We start from the raw sequence: 18,869 nt of genomic DNA on the forward strand, positions 1-18,869 counted from the left end.
TAATTTCACCATTTACATTACTTTTAACTTAATGATGAGACATAAATAAAACTTTCATAGTACACAAGGTGGATATTTGATACACAGAACATAAAAATTTGTGAGGAGCTTTTTTGTGGGTTACATGTAGAACCCATGTATTTTAATATTCACTATTTTAAAAGAACAATGCATGAAGGGAATGCAATACTTGGCCTATTTTTAAACTAGTGTAAACCCTAATCATACTATCTGTTTGCTTTTTAAACCGAATAACAGTTATTTTAGCCCTTGCACTTCAAGAGATTTAGTCTTTAATTTTTCAGTTGTCTGTTAGGTCAATTTTGTTTACTAGATGAATGTTAATAAAACTATATGAGCCTGAAAGAATTCTCAACCAAATTTAGTCTTTTCTTTCATCTGGATTGGGTTAATTTCACAAGTGCAAAAATAGTTCAGTCTACAGTAGTTCTAGGAAATGAAGAATTTGCCTTAATAAAATGTTCACTCAACTGAAACTCTGAGTAGTCAAAATTTCCAGACTGTAAACTTCTCAAGAGAAGGGCCTCATCTTCTCCATGTCATGTAAACTTTACAAGGTGCTTGGCAGCACTCTGTACCCTGTGGAGTACTCAGTACCTTTTTGTTTGATGTTACTGATGTTTGAAGTTGCTCCCTTAAAATCTACTATTAAAATGTAGCAAAACTGATACATTGTTCTTTCTGTTTTTTCATAGACTATAAAACACGTATATCAAAGTGATAATTTAAAAAAAAAACTTTTTTTTTGGTTGTAGATGGACACAGTACCTTTATATTTATATGTGGTGCTGAGGATCAAACCCAGTGCCTCACATGCAACCCCAGCCCCTCAAAGTGATAATTTATATAAAGAAACATTTAGCATCCTTCACATAAGAATGCTTTTTTTAAACCTCTATTTATCTATGTGATGCTGAGGATTAAACCCAGGGCCTTGCCTGCGCTAGGCAAGTACTCTACCTCTGAGCCACAACCCCAGCTGCCACCAAAGAACAGGGTTATGTGAAAAAAAAAAGAGGATGCTTTGTATGAATGTCTTTCATCAGCATTAAACAAACTTAAATTGAACATTGTCATCAGCTTAGCTTTAATTCAGACCTGAATGACCAAACCTCCCCTGCCAAAAAAGGTGGTTTTATCTTGAAGCAATTAACACAAAACAATCTGTATCTCACAAATTAGTTGTTTAAATTTACTTTCTAGTGTGGGAGGGGATGAGTCACTGGACAATAATTACAACTATAGCAGTAATACTTTCAGGTTGAAACACTACTGCTTCACAAATGAAATGATTTTAGTAACTAAACTCAAACACAATTTGCTGGAGAGGACTTCTAAAACTTTTGAGATACAAAAGTATAATTGAATCAAGAGACAGTATTCTCTCACAACTGGTATATGGGCAGCTACCTTGGGCTTTGCTACAGAAGTGGTACAATCAGATGGATGTAAGGAGAGGCAACTATGGGTGGGTTCAGAACTGCTCAGATAAACTACATAGAACACATAATAGCTTACCAATAGAATAAATACAAAAAAGGCTTGAGAGGGAAAACTACTGTTGCTTTGAATAAAAAAATAAATCTGCCTTTCCTTGAAAATCTATCTTCCTAGCTGACATCACCTTTATTTAAATGCTATTTTAAAATTAGAAGTTTTAGTAACTTCAGCATTGCCTTGTGTCCTATAGAGGTTGAAAGATACATTCAAAATTGGTGTTTGTGACTTAAATTTTATTTTACAAGGTTAAAAATGGCATAAGCTATTATATGGTTTTCCTCTTACACACAGCTGCTGCTTCTGATATTAAATGGAGGCTATGTAGATTGAATTCTTCCTAACGGACTCAAATTCTTTTTGATTCTGAGTCATCTTCAGTAGTTTAGAGATGTTGTTTCACAGAGATTTTGTTTCACACTGAAGCTTTTGCCCCTATTTTGAGAATACTTAAGGGACATAAAAAGAACAATGATATGTTCTAGGTTTCAACAATCCTATTACTTTCTAGAACTTTAAAGAATGGAAGAATATGGTCTAGCAGTAAACAAAAGTACCAGGCTTTTATAATTTTATTTAAATCTTAAACCTCTTAAAATGTACTGTTAAAATTGCTGTAATTAAAATTACAGCTCTGGAGAGCTAGTTCTTAGAAACATTGTTTTAAAGACAGTAGTTACAGATTCAGGACTTGCTTTAATTGATTTTTAAATAAAATATATTTGAGTATCTGTAAAAAAAAAAAAAAGAATTTAATTCAGCCCATAGTTGCTGATTAAAGACATTATAAGCCTTAGAGTTTTATTCATTCTTTCTCAGAGGATTATACTTTTCTAATTTTTTTAATCATATTTCTTGAAAATCAGTGGCAAGGTACATTTTTTAAAAGAAATTTCCTTATTTTTTATAGACACAACATACCACCCTATATTTTACTGTTATAATGCAATAATGGCAAAAGCAGTAGAACTTCAGGTCAAACAACTCTTGCTACTAATGTAAACTCATTCTCAGAAAACTATTCTCACATGGACAGTGGTTAGAAAAAAGTACATGAATGTGCTACAAAAATAGAGCCACAAGACTTCTCACAAGTAAAATAAATTCCTCTGTATAAGTCCACAGTTGACCAAGGTCCAGCCTCCTTAACAGTGAGCAACAGGAAATATGCTGCCAAGTCACCATCTTCAGTTCTGAGAGTGAGTTTACATGCTTCCCCAATGGCACAAAGTCTCATGACAATCCAATGAATCAACAGACACTTGGGAAATATTAATAAACAATTTTTTATGAACTATTACAACAAAGAACTTCAGCAAGAAGGAAAATGAAGTTTATGATCTTTGAGTAAACATTTTTAGCGTAACAGTCTCTGCGACCAGATATTTAAAGAGAAAATCAAGCTTATAAAACACCATTTCTCTGTTATCAACTGGAATACACTAAAAAGAGGATAATGGAAATACATGTTCTTAAAGCATTTCCACAGGAAATGTCCATAATTATGACATTCTAAATCATTTAGCAATTGTATATGCTACATTAACTAAAACAAAGGTATTCTTTATTGCACATTTTAAAGTTGGAAGGATACTCTAGTTTAAGTGGGGGATATTTAGGGGGAAAATATTTTGGCTCCAAATGTATACTGTGCCAAGGCAGCTTCATTCTAAAAACATAAACCAATTAAAAAAACTTTTATATTTTGAAGCCAATAATCCTTCAACACAATGAATAGTTCATAGTCCACTTTCTGACTAAGTGTCAGAGGTTAATTTTATGGGCCCTGTTTTAAGGCCTGTGAACAGCCCTCACTACTCTGAGAATCGGGTGTAGTTGGAGGCTCATCTTTAAAGCCTGAAGACATTAAGTCTTTTGCAGCAGGTGGTGGCCCATAGTCTTGGGGACCATGAGTTGGAGGTGGTAATGGGGCACCAGGAATGAAGTACTCTCTTGGGTCAAATGAGCCTAAAGGTCTAAATGGTGCAGGTCCTGGAAAAAAATCACGAGCGTCAAAAGGCAAATCCCATTGTCCAGGTGGAACACCTGGTGCATATTCTCTGAAGCCTATTGGTGGATGCATATCAGGACCTGGAAAATAATAAGGAAGTTATGTAAATACCCAGAAATTTCTGAACTTGGGTGATTTCAAGTATGTTAATATAGTCTTTAATTTCTCCCAAGACTAGAACATCAACTGGTGAACACCCTGACTTGCCAGATGAGGCAAACTGAAATGGAACAAGTTTAGGTTATAGCCTGGCCAACCAGCCATGAAGCAACATATTAAGGATTTAAACATGGCTCTACCTAGCTCCAGGCTTATCTTTTTTCTTTCCCTACTATATAATTGCAGAATTATTTCTATCTCACAAGAGCTCCATTTATATTTGGAAGTACTATATTACCATGACAAGATAATAGATTATGAAATAAGAACTTTGCTACATCAAAGAAATTTTGATAAAAGGAAATCCCACTATTTATTACTGTATCCATTAAAAATTCATGAAGTATTTCAGCATGGACTTTACACATGCCATCAAAATCAAGGTGCATGCCCTCCTGGAAAAGGCCTTCCACAGCCACCTAATTAAATCAGCAACATTTATTAGGTCACTGTTAAATCCTCCTCTTTAACACTTCCCTCTGACTTTTCTCAAGGTAAGGAGGATTTGACTTTTCCTTTTCTATATTCTATAACCTACTGCTTATGCTTCCATTATGGGTGATTACAAACTTTATGCTATAGGATTTTTATATCTGTGACAAAATTTTAAGTTATGGCATGTGTCTCATCCACCTTTCCATCTATTGCAGTGCATATCAACATATTTTCAACAAACATCTGCAGAAGTAATATTTCTGGCTTTTCTCTATAATAGCCCCTTATCCTTGTCAATGAGATAGCTATTGCCTATCTCAGTATAAGATTATGTAGTGTCCCATATGTCCCAGAAAACTGGAGGAAAAGTTAAAATGTACTCAGCTGTATCCTTTCATTGTTAAGACCTGAGATAGCAACCAACTGTTTTAGCAAGCAATAGAAATGAAAGATGAATGTGATTTATAAGTCAATCACTACTGTTCAGATCATCATACCAAATGGTGGAGGAATTGGCCGAGGCCCAAAAGGCCCACCGAGCTGAAATGGCGGTCCATACCAAAAGGGAGGTGGTGGAGGCCGTCCCATCGGGGGTCCCATAGGGGGGCCCATGAAGGGTACCCCTGAGAAAGGAGGGGGCTCTTTCATAGCCATATTAACCTGCAATTTAAGATTTGAAAGCAGTTAAAAGTTTTAAAATTCCTATGTATTAAGACAAAGTACCAACACCGATAAAAGCTAAAACCCAAAACAGGCACCTGTCCAGAGAACACCATCAGTGCAACAAAACTCTACCCACCCCTCCTGTCTATTCCCACTGACAGCTTACAGAAGTTATAAGGATTCCACAAGAGGGAGAAGTTTGTTACTGATTATATCTGCACAGGAAAGGGAAAGGCAAAAGGACTGGCAGAGGTTATTAACAGAGGTGATTTCTGACCAGTATGTCTTGCTGTATTCACTACAACCTATTTCAAAGGGAGTCCCCCCCTCCCCATCACTTCCCTTTCATCACAGTAGCTCATTACTTCCATATTAAGAATGAACAGAATACAATGAAAAATCCATTCTCTACCCATGTAATAATAGCTACAATTCAGAGTATCTTCAGTACGTCTTTCATATATTATTCAACCTCTGAGATCTTTAAGTAAACTGTCTTGTTTTAAATAAGAGGGAACAAAAGCAAATGGATTATCATAATTTGTTGACGGCCACACTGCATATTAAAGGATCTCAATCCCAGGTTTGCCTCCAAGCCATGCTTTCCCACCTATACTCCTCTCTAACAACAGGTCTTTGCTCTCTTTTAAATCTTCTACTACAAAGGGGTTTGGGGGTCTTATCTAAGCTGCCCTTAGATTGCTCCAGAGATGTATGTTCCTGGAATATGTATACACTGGAACTTGAGAAGTATTTTCCAACACAATGCTATATACACAAATTAGGAAGACAAGGCTTTAATATTTACTTTCATTTACTGTAAACCATTTGAGATATTGATTTATCATTTCCTATGAGTAGTGGGTTTGAAACTAAACAATTAAAAATTTATTTTATTATAGAGCTGCAGAAGACCTACCAGATATAATAGCAACACAGTTACAAGAGAATGCACTTATGTGAACAAATGAGACCATTGCTTGGGACTGGCTCAAGAGGTCATTTCAGATTATCATTGTTGCACTGAAACAGTATTTCACTTTCAGAAAATCTGATACCAATCTAATTCAAATAACTCAAAATAGGGTTTGCTCAAATGGAGGAATTCTTAAATAGTATTCTTCCAAACAAAAATAAAAATGATGAATTATATAATTTATAATGAATTTACTTTGCCTTAGAACATTCAACACAAAACACCATATAAAGTTAGAGTGATAACTTTTCACATTCTGTAGTTCATTATAGTTGTACACACTTAAGCCACATTTCCAAGTTAAGGAGAAAAGTAAGCTCAAAATTGCATGCAGTTTAAAGCAAACAAGATCAGTGTCATGCTCTGAATATCCTTCCCAGAAATGCACAGAATAAAACCCAATTCAGTTCTCAACCTCTAAGTACTTACTCCAACTGGATGCTCAGTCAAAGAAGTAATGGTAGAAACTGAGTGGGTCTCAGGTTCTTGGGGAACAGTTTGCTTTTTAAAAAACAAATGGGATAGTACAAATAGAACACAAAGAAGGATAAAGCAAAGAGCAAGTACTGTAAGAAAGCTACATGTTCCTGCACGACCACGTGATTCACAGTAACTACAGAACTTACCTTGCCCTCATCTGTCACCTTAGCTGGAGAAGAACTTCTGGAGCTGCTGTTCATGTGAGCTGGACCACATCCTGGGTCTGTTAGAGATCAAAGAATGGATTCAGACTTATGCTAACATGAAAAGAATAAAAATCCTGCATCCACAATTACAGATTCTTTGAAATTACTTGGTCTCTTTACCAGAGGCAACGGGTTTCCCAGATGCCTCAGAAGACCATTGAGTACGAGGTAAAGGTCCATCCATTGACCCTTGGGAAAGAAAGATCAGAGCCCTTGTATGTATTTTTCAGAAGAAATAAACCACTGGTGGACAGGTCAGGGTTCAACAATAACTAGAAAGCAACATTAAAAATGGGTTGCCCAGGGGTTAGGGTCGTAGCTCAGTTGTAGAGTGTTTGCCTAGCATGTGTGAGGCACTGGGTTTGATTCTCAGCACCACACCATCTACAATTAAAAATATTTTTTATAAAAAATGGGTTGCCCAATACGAAAATCACAATTTATGAAGAGACTTAAGTAAAATAAAGAACTGCCTTGGGTTGATAGAACAGCAAATTAATACGTACTGGTCCTAAACTTTAAGCTATAGACTTGAAGTATGTGTAGGTTGGCTTTTCTTTAGTCTATATAACCTGACTTCTAATCTTACCAAGACTACAGTCCTATTTAGAATTGGAAATAAGACTCAGTATTTCATATTGGAAATATGTATGCTACATAAAGTTTAAGGCTACTTTTTTAATATTTGGGAAAGGAACACCATAGAGATTTAATTTAAAGATAAAGGTTTACACTTCACAGTGTAAAATTTAAAAGAAAAAAACAATACAAGGACCTCCATGAAAAAAAAAATGTTTTCTATTCTAGAACAGATTTTACAGAAAACATTCACTAAGATAAAGTAAGAAATTATCTTCTATATATTGTGCAGGCCCAAATTCTATGTTTTCATTAGAATATTCAAAAGGAAAAAAAAAACCAAAACCTTGAAGCAGTTTACTATAAAGCAACATGCGAATGCTCACCAAATCCATTTCTAGGCATATCTCTTTGATTAAGAGTAGCAGAAGGAGGTCTCCCAGCTGGCTCTGCTGTCAATGGAGGGGAACATTCTCCACCACTCACGGGGGATAGACCAAAAGAGCCATTATGGCTCAGTGGACCTAAAGACAACAATGCCGTGTTACTACTTTAAGGCAGCCTTCTCCCTGACACCAACCCCCACACCTCCCGCTTTAGCAAATCATTCAGATTATTTCATAACCATTACACACAGAAATAAAAAGTAATTTACATACATTCTGCACCAAGAAATAAAATAGCTCCTTTTACAAAGTGCCCCCTACCTCTCCGAGGAGGATTTTGTAAATTTGGTCTCCCCGGCATTGGTTTTACAATCACAGGTTCATCTTGCTGCATTGCCATCTTTTGGGTCATTTCCAGTAGTCTTGAATATTGAGAAAGAATGGGCTGAATTATGAAACAGCAATCCTAAATAATATCTAGCATAACCTTAAAACACTATAAAACATACAGTAAGACACAAAAATCACATACTTCTGTCTCAAATTAGCAACTTCCCTTTTCTCTTCAGCTATAGCTCTTTCTGCAGAACGAGCTTTGAGCTATTAAAGAGAAAATATTCAAATTCAGTTACGGTAGGCTATGCAAAAAATAAAGAAAAGGGGGAAAAAATCTTACCCAATTATCATGAGCTTTCTTCTCATGCATAGCAATCTGAAAAAGACAACACATTAAAAAAATGTTTTTAGGGACTCATTATAATAGCCTATAATTGTCTGTATTAGATATCAAAGAATTCTGCAACTACAGGACAGTATTAATTACTACCTGGTTTTTAAATGAGCGCTCGGTTTTCTGTAATTCTTCTTCTATCTCTTCAATTCTCCGCCTAAGAATTACAACAATTGAATAAAATTTGAAACATTCTGACCATTTTCTCTTTATTCCATCAGCTATACTTTTAAAGACTTTTATCATACATAAGAAAAACATTTCTATAGTTATATGAATCCAGTGTGATCAAAACTAATACTACAGACCAGGTGCAATGCCACATGCCAGTAATCCCATGCCAGATTGGGAAGCTGAGGCTGGAGGATCACAAGTTCGAGGTCAGTCTCAGCAATTAAGTGGGAACCTATGCAACTGAGACCCTGTCTCAAAGTAAAAAAAAAGGTCTAAGGATGTAGCTTAGTAGTAAAGCATCAAAAATAAATAAATAAATAAATAAATAAATAAATAAATAAATAAATAAATAAAATAAAAACCTAATACTAATAACTTCTTTATCATTTAATTGCTAGAGATTCTGAATTGATAAATTATAATTTCCTTAACTGCTCATCAGTGTGTTCTCAAGTAATTCTGCTAGAAATATCTTCCTCCTTAAAACTTTTTTTTCTCTTTTTCAAATTATATCCATAGAAGATTTCCAAGGTCTATCAAATGCCACACTTTTGTCGGTCTTGATATAACACACAGCAAACTGATTTCTTAAGAATTACTACAACATACAAAACCCCCAGAACTGTTTGCATTTACCAAGTTCCCTATGGTCTTGCCCATTGGGTACAAGTAAATTTTTGTTAACATTTTTTATTTGTTAAGTTGAAATTTATTTTTTCTCCTGTGTGAATTGAATGTGTTCATATCCTCTCGTTATTATACTTCCATGCTATTTTCTTCTATCTACATTATGTAAAAAAAGATTAAAAAGAAAGCTAACACTAATTCATTAGACATTGACACCCTCCTTTAGAAACTGAACTCACTTGTAATTTTTAACTTCCTGTACAGCGGAAACCACCTTTTCATCTGCAGCTGACAGCTGCTGCTCTTTTTCTAGTCTCTCACATTCTTCTTGACTCAGTTTCCTAAAATAAAGCCAGTTATCAAATCAAAAGTTTCTCTTTGTGAATATCACTTCCAACAATTCTATAAAATGCTTAGGCACATAAAATGGGAATTCAAACCTGCAATTTCATAAATCAAACTCTGGCAAATCACTTACATTTTCTAACTTCTCCTCTTAATTCTCTACTTACCAGTAAATAAAATAAATGTGAAAACAACATGTGCCCCAAGGGCAAGTCTCCTGTGTGTAAGATAATAAAAACTCACTTTACTTCAATGTGGAAGATCAGGACTGATCAACCTAACATAATTAAACATATTAGGATAAAGCAGGGGATAATTCTTTTCTCGTTTATGCCATGGGTAGGACACTAAGTATATCTTTGTCATGGAGGAACTCTTTTCTCAATCCAAGACTGGTACCATAATAAACATATAGTCAGTCAAAGAAAAAATCTTCTAGAATATGTCTTTTAGCTATGCAATTAACCACAGAACATTTTTCACACTTCAGAATTGTAAATTAAGCAAAAAGACAAATCTGAGTTTTGATAATGTCTATCAACCAGAAAAAGAAGCCAAACTGACCCACTATCAGAGTATTATCTACTGACAAGTTTTAACTCTGATCATGAAACTCAAGATGTTCATCTACTGACAAAAAGGTAGCTACATTTAATGATTTAAAAAATACTATTTTCTGCTATCCTTGTACTACTTTAGCCATAGTTCCAATTCGAAAGATAATTAACTTGAAAGTTAATTTCCATAAATCAGAAGAACTACAGTAAAAAAGGATTACTGATACCAAATAGAAAAAGGGGATTATATATTCTTATATAGCTTCTCATTTAATTCTTCAGCAAGTATTTTATGAGTGGCTATAATATACTAGTTACCTTGTAAGATGCTAAAGAATAAAAGAGCTCACTGTTTCAGGTATAAATGATGCCTAAAGGAATATAATAATTTTCCCCACTGGCGTAAGAAGGAATATGGAGAAAACTGAATCTTGAAGAAAAGAGAGAATTTTGTTTCCAATTATCAAAGAGTTAGTCTGAGAGCACTAAGAACAATCAAAACATCTTTATAAGAATATAAAATTGTGTTTGAAGGGATCCAAGCTAAAAAGTCAGTGAAGATATATGTATGTGGCCAAGATCCATTAGAAAAAGGAATCTCAGAATTACAAGTAAGGCTGGCACTTTAAGGTACTTTTCTCCTATTAAAGATATCACAAAGATATGAGTCTGAACCAAGCCTTTATTAAATTCCTGGGCTTAGAGGAAAAAAGAGGCTACCAATAAAGGGACCCTTAATAAAAGCCCTAGTCTTTGAGTTTAGATTAGAAAGTACTGCACACTTAAGTGATGAATAGGCAAAAAATCCAAAAGGAACAATACTGAAACATTGAAAAGACAAGTCATTTTTGAATTATCTTAATTGTTGACTAAGTTTAAAGTGACAATCTTACTCAAGTAACCTCAACACTTTTCTATAAGAAGATAACTTCGTCTTAGTCCTCAAATTTCATCTATAATTATCACAACAATGTTGGCCAATCAAAACTGACCAGGCACTCCATAAGACAAAATTCTGTGAGAAAAAATCCCACAGAAAAGGAAACCAGCTAATGGGGTTATCTGCACATGTTTTAAAATCACTGTGCTTTATATAGTCAAAAAAGTAAAGTCAAGATTATGAATTTCAGGGCTGGGAATATAGTTTAGTTGGTAGAGTGCTGCCTTGCATGCACAAGGCTCTGGGTTCAAACCCCAGCACCACTAAAGAGGAAAAAAAAGATTATGAATTTTGTCAAAGGATTAGAAACTATAAAACCAAGAAATAGTTGGGTGTGGTGACCTTCCTACAGTGGAAGATACTCAGGAGGCAGAGGCAGAATTATGAGATTAAAGATAGCTTGGAAAGCAGTAGGACCCTAGTCCCTTATGAGAAAGAGCAAGGAGTCTGGAGAGGTAGCTCAATAGTAGAGCACATGGCTCAAGGTCCTGGGTTTGAGCTGTAGTACTGAAATAGGACTGGGGTTGTGGCTCAGTGGTGAAGCATGGGCCCCACACGTGTGGGGCACTGGGATCAGTCCTCAACACCACATAAAATAAATAAAATATTGTGTCGGGCTGGGGATGTGGCTCAAGCGGTAGCGTTGTCACCTGGCATGCGTGCGGCCCGGGTTCAATCCTCAGCACCCCATGCAAACAAAGATGTTGTGTCTGCCAAAAACTAAAAAATAAATATTAAAATTTTCTTTCTCTCTCTCTTAAAAAATCCTATAAAAAATAAAATATTGTGTCCATCTACAACTAAAATAATATTTTAAACCCTGAATTTTTTAAAATCCTAAACTCAATGAATGATTTTAGCAGCAGATTTGGGAAGTAAAATAAATCCTAGCACTTTTAAGACAGGTCAGAAGAAAATATCCAGAAGAAGTAAATCCAGAATGTAGGAGGCAGGGGAAATCAAATTCTAATATGCATTATTATAATCAGAAGAGAGAATGAGGTAAAATCAACATTTAGAAAAAGACTCGAAAATTCAAGAAGTGTTTAATGGTCCCAAGCAACATAACTGCAAGAGGAAAAGTGGGTGGGGTGGGGAAAACTACACCTAGGCACTTCCCAATACAACTGTTAAAAAAACAAGAGAAAGGACTACAGAAACTAGGGGAGGGATAAGACCAAACAACAATGATAATGGACTCCTTAAAGAAAAAATTTAAAACAGATGGTAATTAATTGGATATTTTTAAATTGCTAAAACTAAGTAACAGTCAAAATTCAGTAGCCAAAAGAAAGATCCTTTAAAAATGGAAACTGGTTTTAACTCTAATCATGAAGTTCATGTCAGCCTAATACGGATTATAAAGGTAGCAATATTTAGTGGATAAAATACTATTCTCTGTTTATCCTTGTACTACCTCTGATACACTAATCAAATCTATCATTAAAGGACAATGTTCAAATAGAATGAAAATAATTTCAAATAAGAAACCAACAGTGTAGAATGCAGAACTACAGAAACTTTAAATATGTGTATAAATTGAATGAATGTCTTGTGGAGTTCACAGTATATGAAGTACTAACATATAATGCCACAACAGCTATCTGATTCAGGAGCTACTTAAAGCCCATAAAAAATAATAATAAACCTATTAATCTATGTCAGGTTTTTATTAAATCCAGAATATATACCATGGCCTTTAAATTATGAGAAGATGAATAAAATTATAATTATATAATTATAATTCCATTATAATTTATGATTACATCAAGCTTATACAGGGGATGAGGAAAATAATTAAAAATATATAAACTATTAAAAAGATACAAGGAAGAAAAAAAGAACAGGTCATCAAATAGAAAGCAAATTCTTCATAAACCACAGGCACATATTGACATGGACAGACTTATATTTTAGAAAGTCCACTCAAGCGGCTATAGAGAAAACTACTAAGAATTTGAAATAAGTTATATACAAATATAAAAAAATGGAGAATGAAGACAGATGATCTAGGTTAGAAACAGAAAAGATGACAGAGGCATGAACTGACATAGTACCTGAGGATGAGTAAAAAGAGTACAAACCACAGATGATGACTGAATGAATTTTGGAGGAGTTGAGAAAAATAGTGCTACAATTTAATTGCATTACAAAGAAAATTAATTGCCTTTTAGGTCATTCAGATTACTAGTAGGGACAGAGAAAACAAGTGTTCTTTTAAAAAAAAAAGTGATAAAATGAGAAATGTTTCTTTGAAACAGGCCAGGAATTTAGATCTGGCCTGAACAAAAATTTGAGATTCTAAAAAGGTCACTTGGAGATCACAGAATTTTAGAAAAGTTAATGGAAAGGTTTCAATATGTAATGCATTAATTAGGCAACAGAAGTCAAAATACCTAAAAATAGTTAGGTCTGTAAGAAGGTCTGTCTTTGCTTTACAAGATATATATATATATGCCGAAGAGTAAAATCAGGTGCAAACAAATAAAATCTGACACAACCTATTTTTAGAGAATTCAAGTATTTTTGTGGATTAAAAACTTCAAATGAACTTTCAAAAAATAACTAGCTCCACACTAAGAAGATTAATATATAAATATATACTCCAAACAAGTACTTCTGTAATCATAACTCCTAAGGTCCTTGCCACAGTTCAATTTTGTGTGAACATCTGAGATATTCAAGTCCAAACTTGTACCATCAATAAGTAAATATTATTCCTTTTTGAAGTTTTTATTCTACTAAAACATGCAATTCCAAATCACTCAGTATTTTTAAAGGTCCAGAGTTAGAGATACAAGTTCAAAACATTAGAATTACATAACTGATCACAATGAAAGGTAATTAAAATAAATAGGGGGATCATAGAAAGGGTCTTGAACTTTGAGAGGTATTTCCACAGTGACTGTTAATACCTTTTTACCACTTCCTGCCTTCATATGAATTTGACAATTGATTATGATGTCCTCACAGCCTTAGTTTATGGTTCCAACTACCTCAGGACTCTTAAGACTGACGATGGAAAGAAAAATGCAACTTATAGGAAAAAAAACACAAAGGAAAAAAGACAAATCTCTACTTATTACAACTAGAAGAAATTGTAAATAATCTTAAGAAAAGATAAAATTATCTGTTAGTTCACACAGTGATAACAATAACAAACAATGAAAATCTTACTTTTGTAGTGCCATCTCATTTTTCTGGTAGAGTTCATTTAAAATCTCCATTTTCTGCGTTAGAGTTTTGCATTCCTCTTCTAGTCCAACTTTAGAAGACTGTAGTGAATTGCAGTCACCTTCTAATTTATTTATTTGGTCTGTAAAGGATAAAACAGCTTATCTCTATATGTGTACAAGGACTTAAGAACTTGTTTGAGGGAGTAGTGCCAAGAAAAGTAAGAAGCATGAAAGCAAGAAGCCATTCTTTATCTTTGCAATAAAATTTTAAGTCTTTCCAACATGGCAATTTCTTCTCAAGAAGAACCCACCTTCTAGATTACATTTTGTGGACATCGAGGCTCTTAGCTTAAGTTGTAAAAGTTTTAGATCCTCTTCAACTACTGATATTGTAGTTTGTGTCTAAAAATTGCAGAAAAGAGAGGTATTCTTAAAAGTGAGGCACAGGAAGAATTCACAGGCACTATGGGACTCTAACAAAGAACTATACCCGAGAGACATCCATCATCTGCTTAATTTGATCTTTGATCTTCTCATTCCGATCACCTAAAAAACAAAAGACTTTAGCTTTTTCTTTCCTTACTTTTAACTCTATATTCTCCTAACTTCCCCAAACTAAATAATGATTGTGTTCAAACACCAGAAGAAAAAAAATCAATTAAATAACTAAACTGATTAGACTAATGACTTTTAAGAGAATTGCAAGCTTAGATTTAAAAAAAAAAAAGAGAGAGAGAGGTGAATTTCAGGCTGGGGTTGTGGCTCAGTGGTAGAGTGCTCACCTAGCATGTGTGAGGCACTGAGTTTGATCCTCAGCATAAAAATAAATAAAAGTACTGTGTCTGTCTTAAAAACAAAACAAAACAAAAAAGGTGAATTTCTAGTTTGCACAACTAAAATGTTATCTATGCTATTCTTGTAAGATAAAATCTTTTCTTCTCTCTCAGATCTATCTTCACCTGGGCAAGTAAGTGTCTTATTTAGAAAGATTCAATCCTCTATTTTCTCCCTGAATCTACTACCAGGTGTGGTTTGAAATACTTGCTATGTAAGCAATATCCAACTTGGGAGAAAACATGTGGAAATATTTTCCTCATCAGTAAACACTGTTACACTCCCTCTCTCTAGATTTCTGATAGTCTCTAGCCTCTGTTCTCACAGCCTTAGTTTATGGTTCCAACTACCTCCGGACTCTTAAGACTGACTGTGGACCTTAAAACCACAGAGCCATAGAGATGATGAGTATCAAAATCAACTATCATCTGCATAAGTTAAGAAATAAATTTCTCTTACTGTACAATGTTCAATACTCTAAGTATTGTATAGGATGTGACTATTGTAGCTGCAGTGTACTTACTAGTTTTCAATGGAATAGAAAAAGTCAGTGTTCTTCACATGCCTATTGCTACATTATACCCCAGCAACCCACCTCTGCCAATGCAAAAGACATATCTATAGATCCAGTGATATGTGTCTACAACCCTGAAGCTTAAGAAGAAAATCAGCCAGCTGAAAAGTGGCATCTGTATAAATACTTAATTAAAGACAAGAAAGCAAAAAAAGGATTCAACCTCCCTGAGACTGATCTTACCTGCTACCTCTCCGTTGGTTAATTCATCTGACTCATCTTCTCTATTTTGATCCTCAGATTCAGATTCACATTGTAACCGATTCAACTGTGTGATATAATTAGTCAAAGCCTAGAAAAGAAGCAAAAGGTTGGAAGACTCTCGATTTTAATTCAGAAGATTTCAGGAGAATTCATGAGATGAAACATGTATTTGGAGTATAAACTTACATTAATAGTATCATCTTTGTGATTAAGAGCTACAAGTAAATCTTTCTGGAACTTCTCAAATGATTTGATTTGTTCACTGAGCTCAGTGTGTGATGCACTCCAGTCTTTGACTTCCTGCTGCAACTGAAAAGTCAAAACACATGAATTCCTATGGGTTAGGGAGGGGTTTCTGCACTGGATACATCAGGACTACAAGACTTAGACAAAGAAATAGAGAACCATACTCCTCGGTGGCCTGCCTCAATCGAGGGGGTTGAGACCTTGGTTAAGGAAGAGGGCGGAGTGGCCCCAACTTTGACAGCTGCAGTAAGAACATCAGAGCTCTCAGGAAGTTGACCCTGTTTATTGCATTCCCCAGAAAATTGCTGCCAATTCAAATAATTTACCTCCAGCAAGAATGGCTGGGCACATATGACTGTCTCCTAAATTTAGACTCCTTATCATGTAATCTTCCCTTGGCCGGTGAATCAGTAACTACTCAAAAGAGGATCATAAAATACTTAATTTTCTGGTTTAAAAAGTTTCTTTGAGGCAATGCAAGTTTGTAACTGATTGACATTTTAAGAAAATACACATATACAAGATAAAAATCAGGATGAATAAAGTTTATTACATTTGAACAACCATTTTAATTGACTTTGCACTGAAAAAATACACATTTTGTATAGCTTTCACTGGACAGACTATCAGGAGGTACATCTTCAGGTTTTATGTCCATTTCCTTTTCTTTCAATGTCTGTTCCTCAATTTCCCTTTGGTTTTCATTTTCATTCTGTTTAAGTTTGTGCAACGGCAGAGAGGACAAGACAGAAAGAAAACCTGTCATCTTAAAAACAGCATATCATTCTTCTGTACTGGTATGATGTGAACCAGAAAGTGCTTGAAATAATATTTAACTACAATTTATCAAGAGATCAGCAGTATCAAGAAAAGGATAAAACATTCAAGTGTAGAGATGAAAAATGTTTTAATGGCTTCAAACTAATATACTCTATATAGTGTGGCAATAAGGGTTGTCAATAAAGGTTGCTCCTTGGTAGAACAGTTTCTCCTACAGCAATGCCAGATTCAAATTATCTTAAACAGAAAGCAAGGCATTTTGACTCCACCTACCTTACATCTAAGTGATCACCAATATGTTAAGCTCAGTAACTATAAAAATACGTCACCTATCAACAATAAAGACAAACAAATCCTACTGCATTGTTGATCTACTGTTCCTAAATGCACCAAAGTCAATACTACCTGTGTTTGCGTACTGCTGCTGTGCAGCTCACAACACAGCTTCTCTCTTCCAGCAAAAGACAGCTGCTTTAGTGCTTCCAACTCTTCTAAAAGCACCCTTTCTCTTTCTGAAACCAGGTTTTTGTTATTTAATGAGGATCTCTAAATAAGAAAAGAGGTCATGGAAGAATATTGATTGCGATAGAGGTAAAAAGCAGATTTCTTTTAACCCCTTGGGACCAAGAGACCTTGGTTCTACCTTATGATTCATATTTCATTATTACGGATTAAAAGGCACATATGAAGTTCAATGCAAAATTCGCAACTTTAGAAAAAAAGTTATTTAAACTTAAATATTCGGGAATTTGTATAGTTCGAGTAATATTTTCTCTGTCAATTTTTGCATTGAAATTTTAGAAGAATAAATTCACAAAATGCAATGAAGAAAAGCAAAACTGATTTTTCTTAAAGGAGAGAGAGAGAGAGAGAGAGAGAGAGAGAGAGAGAGAGAGAGAAAGAGAGAGAATTTTTTTTTAATATTTATTTTTTAGTTCTCGGCGGACCCAACATCTTTGTATGTGGTGCTGAGGATCGAACCCGGGCCCCACGCATGCCAGGCGAGCGCGCTACCGCCTGAGCCACATCCCCAGCCCCACAAAACTGATTTTTCAAATGATATATTTTATTCTCAAATATCAATTTCCCTATTATTTTATATTTTAAAAATACACGTTTTAGTTTTCAAAATTAAATTCAATAAATTTGTTTTCATAAGAACTTTCATGCAAATATTTCTTGCTTTTCTGAAATAATTTTGTGAGTATATTTTATATAGCAGTTGATAAGAATATAGCTCCCAAATACCATGAGATATTTAAATTTAGAAAAGAATGTTATATAAATTTGAATTTCTCTAATCAACAAGAGATGTGTCCTCTGAGAGAGTTCTAGAAACAGATTACTTCAGAAGATTTCCATTCATGATTAAAAAGATGGATTAAAGATAGCTAAAGATAAACCTTGGAGATGGTAATTGGTAGACTCACAGAACTACAAATGAACATTGAAAAAGTGAATGACAGCAACTGTATACTCAAGTACCTCAGTATAATATTTCCAAAACTCTCAAAGTGCTTTAGCTATGTATGGTCAATAGAATTTTAAAATTTATATTGTAGTCACATTTCCAGTGCCTGAAAGGCAGTTAAATAAAATGATAATGCACATTATATCAGTTGAGTTAGGTGTGCCTAACAAGGTCTAAAGTTGATCCCAGGAACTTCCTGATGTTAAGTATTTGTAATTTATTTGTATCTAGGAAAAATAATTTTGACTTAAAAAAAAAGCCACATAAAAAATACCATTATTTCAATTGAGGAGAAAAGAGACTCTAAAGTTCCATACCTGGGCTAACTGTCTATTAAGTCTCTTAATCTCTTCTTGTAGCTGCTCCATGTGCCACATGTGTGCCTGCCTCAACAGTTCTGTGGCCTGTTGATGTTCTTCATACTGTCGTACAAGTTCTTGCCTCATATCTTCCAACTGTTCTTCGTTTGACATCATTTGTTTAGAAGCATCCATGCTTGATGTCAACATCTTACCATGAATCTTTGATAGGAAAAAACACAAGCAAAAAACTCAATCATAACATATTTTGTGGTAATTAGTCAGCACTGATACTTTAACTGAATATGAAAACAATTCTATTAACAACATAAAGCATCTGAGTTTTAGTTTTATTATTAAACAAAAGCATAAATCACTTTTTTTAAAAAAATTATTTTTTAGTTGTAGATGAACATAATACCTTTTTTCATTTATTTTATGTGGTGCTGAGGATCAAACCTAGTGTCTCACCCATGCAAGGCAAGCACTCTACCACTGA

The 18,869-nt window shown here is 34.4% G+C and overlaps 1 protein-coding gene across 1 annotated transcript in view; it reads right to left on the reverse strand.

The window, feature by feature from the left end:
• Window positions 1-2,534: 2,534 nt before the first annotated feature.
• The window catches only part of LOC143388993 (A-kinase anchor protein 9-like), a 72,765-nt gene continuing 56,430 nt past the window's right edge, over window positions 2,535-18,869 (reverse strand). Inside the window, 16 exon segments of the mRNA XM_076842369.2 lie at window positions 2,535-3,609; window positions 4,621-4,783; window positions 6,389-6,465; window positions 7,414-7,551; window positions 7,735-7,835; window positions 7,946-8,013; window positions 8,090-8,125; window positions 8,240-8,300; window positions 9,184-9,285; window positions 13,964-14,102; window positions 14,274-14,364; window positions 14,453-14,508; window positions 15,554-15,662; window positions 15,761-15,883; window positions 17,006-17,146; window positions 18,389-18,592. Of these exon segments, the coding sequence (XP_076698484.1) occupies window positions 3,296-3,609; window positions 4,621-4,783; window positions 6,389-6,465; window positions 7,414-7,551; window positions 7,735-7,835; window positions 7,946-8,013; window positions 8,090-8,125; window positions 8,240-8,300; window positions 9,184-9,285; window positions 13,964-14,102; window positions 14,274-14,364; window positions 14,453-14,508; window positions 15,554-15,662; window positions 15,761-15,883; window positions 17,006-17,146; window positions 18,389-18,592 (1,923 nt within the window). The 3' untranslated portion in view covers window positions 2,535-3,295.

This window comes from Callospermophilus lateralis, unplaced genomic scaffold (genome assembly GCF_048772815.1).
Source record: "Callospermophilus lateralis isolate mCalLat2 unplaced genomic scaffold, mCalLat2.hap1 Scaffold_43, whole genome shotgun sequence".
Classification (NCBI taxonomy): Eukaryota; Metazoa; Chordata; class Mammalia; order Rodentia; family Sciuridae; genus Callospermophilus; species Callospermophilus lateralis.